General features: G+C 40.6%; 1 protein-coding gene across 2 annotated transcripts in view; it reads right to left on the reverse strand.

Annotated features, from left to right (window-relative positions):
• TPMT (thiopurine S-methyltransferase) overlaps positions 1-1929 on the reverse strand; it is a 20560-nt gene extending 18631 nt beyond the window's left edge. For both annotated transcript variants that reach the window (XM_077770002.1, XM_077770003.1), the window contains exons 1-2: positions 1750-1929; positions 474-566 (exon numbers count right to left, since the gene is read on the reverse strand). In XM_077770002.1, the coding sequence (XP_077626128.1) occupies positions 474-566; positions 1750-1889 (233 nt within the window). In that variant the 5' untranslated portion in view covers positions 1890-1929. The remainder of the gene's footprint in view (positions 1-473; positions 567-1749) is intronic.
• Positions 1930-6682: the final 4753 nt, after the last annotated feature.

Consider the following 6682-nt stretch of genomic DNA (forward strand, 5'->3'; position numbering starts at 1 on the left):
ATAAATCATAATATATTTATATAATTATAAATTATAATATATTTATATAATTATAAGTAAATTATGATATATTTATATAATTATAAGTAAATTATAATATATTTATATAATTATAAATAAATTATAATATATTTACATAATTATAAGTAAATTATAATTATATAAATATAATTATAAGTAAATTATAATATATTTATATAATTATAAGCAATTTATAATTATATAAATATAATCATAAATAAATTATACTTTTTCTTAGAAGCTCAATACAGAATGGCCACACCTCTGTTGCTGCTGTGTCCTACTGTCTGAGAATATTATCTCTATGAACCCAGCAGTAATAGCCTACCATAAATGAAGAATCCCTGTGTATTTTCTGGGAGTGGAATTTTTAAACCTCTATCCTTTTAAATATTCGCCAAAAGTACTTGTCATCAAGACAAGAAAGTGTGTTAATTCTCATCTGCTCTTACCATTTCATCTCAACTGCTTTTCCACAAAGAGGAAAAAATACTCTCAGATCATTCTCGTCTTTGAGGAAAGTATCCAAATGCTTCTTTAATAACCTGGGAAGAAAAAAAATACATATTTCTGCTTTCTTTAGCCCAACGCACAGAGGAAAGGACTACAAGCGTATGACGCTAAATACTTTTCATGCATTATCTCACTTAATATCCCCTACAATTTTACAAAATAGGTAACATTATTACACTCTCCAGTTTATATATGAAGAAAAAGAAGGTTAAATAACTTGCTTAGTTTCATAGCTAGTAAGTAATCTGATTTCATTAACCCTGGAACTTTCCTCATTTGTAATTAAAAGTTATTTTTCTTGGTTGATAGGTTTTGAAAATTCTTTACTAATTCCTGAATGTATGCGTGTGTTGGGGGGGGGAGAGAAAGAGCCTGGGAGCCACTGGGCCCACTGAACTTTTCAACATTCATTTTATGGGAAGCTCTCTAAATGTGTGTTCATGTCTCAGACTCTGAAAAGTCTAACTCTGCAGTTAATTCCCTCTGTAGAGATGTGGCTTTCTGAGGCCACCCACATGACAAAATAACCCATATAATGGTTCTGGGAAGGTGCACCAACTACCACTCAGTGTGAAAATATGGTAATAGTAACGACGATGATGATGTAATCCCCTGGGAAGTCAGAGTAGCTGCCTGAACAAGTCTGACCACTTTACTGAGCACTGGCCCATGATACATCGCTACTGCTTCAAAACCTACTACCATTTAATACACTGCTCAACATCCTAGTTCACATATTAATTTTTCCTCAGCTTCTTTTCCCCCCTACAGGAGGAAAAAGTGTTTTATAGATAACACTTTACATTTGAACACACGCTATTGGAAAGCAAAGTCGGAACACCGCCACCTTTCAGGATAAAGAGATACACGTTAAGGCGGGCATCTGCCATATATGTAAATATGCATGATCAATACACAGGTGCTACAGGGGCTTAAAAAAAGATGTATTTCATAAATCTCACATGCCTTCAACTGTAAGACACCATGATCTATATACACCCTGGAAAGAGCTAACATTGCTGATTAACCTAAGACATGCCAGAGAGGCGCTGTGTTTCAGAGATGCTAAAAGGTGAAAAACTAAAAAAGTGCACCTTATAATCAGTCAGATATTGTGTACCTATATTACACAGAGTCAGTCTCAGATGTCAGTCTATTTCCAGAGTCAGTTTCAGATGGAGCGTGTCGCTGTTATATAGACCAAACATTTCTTACTGATGTCCTTGTTCTTGATGAAATCCAATTTTATGGTCCACCCACTTCTCTTGCCATTCTTCCAGAGTCAGTACTCGGCTTTTCTGTACCTCGGTATCGGGGTACTCTTTAACATCGAGTAAAGTGCTTTTATCGTCCATAGTTTTGTGGACACCTTTGCCTTACAAACAGATGCCTCCGATGCCTGCACGGAAAATATTACATTACAAGTGTTGTCATTTAAGGGCATCGCAATTCTATTGATGAATGAAATAAAAACCTATTATCCTTTATTCTCTCTCTCCCTCTCTCTCCGCCCCGCCCCCACTCCCAAGTACAAGGCCCCACTCTCTCTCAACATAAACCTAAAAAAGAGAACCTATTATCCTCAGCAGTGTGGCTTTTAAAAATATTTCAACATCCAAGGAAAAGCCATCCAAAAGATTACTTCTCAGCGAGTCTGATTACCTCATATTACATATCAGGAAGGATCTTTAAACTGAATTCGATCTTTAAAAAAATGCTTATTCACTTTTGAGAGAAAGAGAGGGCGTGCATGCACCTGCATGCATGCAGGGAAGGGACAGAGGTAGAGAGAGAACTCCAAGCAGACTCTGCATTGTTGGCGCAGAGCCAGATGAGGGGCTCAAACTCACGAACCATGAGATCATGACCTAAGCTGAAACTAAGAGTTGATGCCTAACTGATTAAGCTACTCAGGCACTCCAACATAGACATGGCCTATTTTTAATTAAACATTTGGAGTAAACATTATTACGACCAGTTAAATACTAGTCACAGCTAAACCACATAGTATTCTATGATTACTTTTCCTTTTCTGCACTTTTTATTCTCTGGTTAATAACTGTCTTACTTTTTCATTTATATAAAATCCCTATGTACCTCTGACTAGCTCAGCTATAAGGTCTACCAGTTGTCCCAACCTCCTGTAGGTACTTTCTCAATCTCTTATCAGATATTCTACCAATAGCAGCATCTTGGAGAAGACTCTCTGGGAGCTTTCTGACCTAGACGTTCCCTGTTCCTACTGCAGAGCTAGCATTCTGGCATTGCTCTTGATTATCACCCTGAAGATCTTCTTCTCTTAATGAATCTTTCTTTTATCCTTTCTTTTCTTTTTTTAATTTTTTTATTTTTATTTTCTAAGAGAGAGAGAGAGACAGCATGAGCAGGGGAGGGTCAGAGAGAGAGGGAGACACAGAATCCGAAGCAGCTCCAGGCTCTGAGCTAGCCGTTAGCACAGAGCCCAACGCGGGGCTTGAACCCACGAACTGTGAAATCATGACCTGAGCCGAAGTCGGATGCTTAACCGACCGAGCCACCCAGGTGCCCCTGCAGCTTTCTAAGAAAGGGTGCCCAGGAGGAAAGGTTTTCGTGATTTTGCTTGTACAACATGACTTCAAACTATTCCAGATCCTTCTATACCTAGTTTTGCTAGGTATAGAATTCTTGGTTGGAAATCTTTTCCTCTCACAATTTAAAAAAACGTCATTCCATTGTCCTCTCGCTTCCAGGGGTATTGCTTACGTTCAAAGACATTCTGATCCTGATATTTTCCAGAAGGTCAATGTTTTTCTCTCGCTTAAAGCTCTTCTTTGCCCCTAGTTTTTCCAATTTCATAATTCTGTGCCTTCTTTTGAATCTGTTTTCAACCATTTGGCTGAGTTTTGTTTTTAATCTGTAAGTGTCATAATCCTCAATGCTGGAAATATTCTTGAATTATTCAGATAATAATTTATGTCCACCTTTTGTTTCTATTTCTCTTTCTCAGACCTCTTTTATTTGGCTATAGACTATCCTGACCTAGTATTGTAAATTTCTCGTATTCCCCCCCCCCCCGTTTTCCAGCTGTTCATCTTTTGTTCTATTTTCTGAGAGACTGCCTTCATGTGTATCTTTCTCTATTTAGTTTTTAAATAAAACTTTTTATTTGGTTTTTCTTTCCTGTTATCAGACTTATTTATCTGCATAGTCTGCTGCTTATGAGTCACTTTTTCTGTTTTTTGTCTTCTGTCTTTCCAACTGGTGACTTTCCTCAAATGCCTAGCAGTTCTTATATCTGCTCATATTTAAGAATAGTACAGAAAGCTGATTAGATGTTTAAGTATGTGGGTGGGCTCACTGACTGTAAGCTTCACCTTAAGGATGATGTGAGTGGATTTCATTTGGAAATCTGGATGTCATTATCTTTGTATTCTTTTGACTGGTCAGACTTTCCATAGATGGATCTCTCAGTCCCTGTAACAAGGATCAAGTCCTTGGAAGCCATGGTTCTATACTCACAAAAGAGAAGGACACAAGTGAGAAGGTTGCAGCATTCAGTTTGCCTGTGTTCAATTAATCTCCATTTTCAGTATGGCACTCAAATCCCTAACTGTGTATTTGTATCTCCCCAGTCCAGAGGTTCCTTACCTTCTGCAGGGAATAAACCCCCAAACTCTGCTGGTGTGGCAAGAGATAGATATCGTGTTGCAGGGACTTGGGAAAGGGGTCTGGGGATTTAGCCTTTCCTGAACCAGAATTTCAAAGGATGCTCCTACGTTCAACCACACCCTTTCACCTCCCAGAGGAATTTAGTGCTGTAATTCCTGAGCATGTGGGGATTCTATAATGCAAATGGGGTTGCTTACTGGCCTTATCCATGACTGGTTAAAGCTTAGCTTTCTTCAGGGGCACCTGGCTGGTTCAGCTGGTATAGCATGTGACTCTTGATCTCAGGTTCAAGAGATCAAGGGTCATGTGTTCAAGTCCCAAATTGGGCATGGAGCCTACTTTAAAAAAAAAAGAATTTAGCTTTCTTCGCTCTGCAAAATCCTTTACCAACTTGCCCATCTGCAATTTTATTGCTTTTGTCTCCCTACCCTACTGCTGTTTTTTTAAAAAAAATTTTTTTAATGCTTATTTTTGAGAGAGAGAAAGAGACAGAGGGAGACAGAGGGGTGGGGCAAAGGGCTCAGGAGACAGAATCCAAAGCAGGCTCCAGGCTCTGAGCGGTCAGCACAGAGCCCGGCGCGGCTAAGGAACCAGCAGATGGTGACCTGAGCTAAAGTTGGACACTTAACCGACTGAGTCCCCCAGGCGCCCCTACCCTATTGCTGTTTTGGTGGGCTTTCAGGAAGGAGCAAAGTTAGATATATGGGTTTGATGTCCTGTCTCTATTCCATAAGTTTGTGTTTTCAAATAAATTTTCTTGCAATTTATTTTTGCATGAGAAAAGGCATACAAGACAACTGGGGAAAAAAGACACTTAAGCATAACTCCAAGTCCATCTGAACATAGGAGGAAAATGCCTGTCCTTTCCATGTGACCCCTGTTACACTACGGACAATATAACACCATACTAACATACCCTTTGAGTCATTAGTGAAACTAGTTTGGAGTATACTCGCATGCTATTATTGGTGGGTCTAATTTAACGATTTATCCATAAGAATAGTAAACATCACATAAAAACAGGTATTTCTGTAAAAGTTCCCTTTACTGCAAAATTTGGTTTTCCTGTGCTTGGGATTTAAGAAGGCACTTCCCTTGGAGGGGAGAACATAAATTCACTTCTCAGCCAACATTCATGAACAAAGGCTTTTGTAAGGTCCTATTGATATCAGGAGGTGACTCTCAGTTTTCTGAGAGGTCAAGGGCAACTGTCTGATTACACTGGGTACAGAAAAGCAAAAAAGAGTTGCAGTTTTGGCATCTACATTTTCAGCCAGAAACTTTGGAACCTGAGCTTGAGCTCTCATAAAACATAATTTTATCATAGAACCAGGGCAACTTGGAATGGTACACTTCGATTCCTTTCACACAAACTTGAAACAGAAGTTAACATCCTGTATATAACTTAACCAAACTCTTAGCTGTTCTAAGTTTCTCAGTGTACACTTGCCCACATGCTTTTTTAGAGAATAAGAAGTTTCTTTCTATAACAAGTGTGAATTATAGGGGTGCCTGGGTGACGCATTCAGGTAAGCATTCAGGATTTTGATTTTGGCTCAGGTCATGATCTCTCCGTGTTGAGATGGAGCTCCTTGGGGGTGGGGGGTGGGGAGCGGGGTGTGTGTGCTGGGCGTGGGACCTGCTTAAGGGTGTCTCCCTCTGCCCCTCCCCCACGTGCCTGTGCATGTTCTCAAAAAAAATTTTAAGAAAAGTACAAATTATAACAATCAGGAAAGGCAAAATCCACAATTATTCCTACCTACACACGGAAACAGATGTGCTAGTTTGGCCCCCAAATCCTCCCTGGGCTGACTCTCAAGTACGGTTTTCTCTCTCAACTTTTCAAAAAAAACATGTTTCTATTTTAGATTTTTATTTTTTATTATTTTTACAGAGAGAGCTCGTCCACGAGCAAGGGAGAGGGGCAGGGACGAAGAGAATCGTAAGCAGGCTCCATCTCACAACCCTGGGATCACGGCTTGAGCTGAAATTAAGAGTGGCGGACTGAAANCAGAGCCCGATGTGGGGCTCGAATCCACGAACCGTGAGATCATGACCTGAACCGAAGTCTGCTGCTTAGCGGACTGAACCACCCAGGTGCCTCCTAGATTTATTTTTAAACGTTGCTAAATTGAAAAATAACTTCTCTAAAGTGCACAAATTTGAACAGTATGGCTCAATCAGTATTTAGACATGCCTACAACTGTGTAACAACCTTGCAGCAAGACAAAATCTTTCCAGCTCCCCAGTNCCCGGGCTGGCGTGTTGCGGCGACGGGGTTCCCGGATCCGTCGCGGGGCTGAGGGTCTCTCCGAATCCCCCCAAACACCTCGCTTGCTTTCTGTGCGGCGGTGCCTTCTCGCCCCGACTCCCTGCACCTCTCCGGCGCCAAGGTGAGCCCGGGAGGCTGTTGCTTCTCCGACTTCGGAGAGCGAGGCGCCGGGAACGCCGGGGGTCTCTCCTGGGGACTGTCAGAGCTCTGTCCCCTGGGGAGCCCCGG

This window comes from Crocuta crocuta, unplaced genomic scaffold (assembly GCF_008692635.1).
Source record: "Crocuta crocuta isolate KB4526 unplaced genomic scaffold, BGI_CrCroc_1.0 scaffold24, whole genome shotgun sequence".
In the NCBI taxonomy this organism is placed as follows: domain Eukaryota; kingdom Metazoa; phylum Chordata; class Mammalia; order Carnivora; family Hyaenidae; genus Crocuta; species Crocuta crocuta.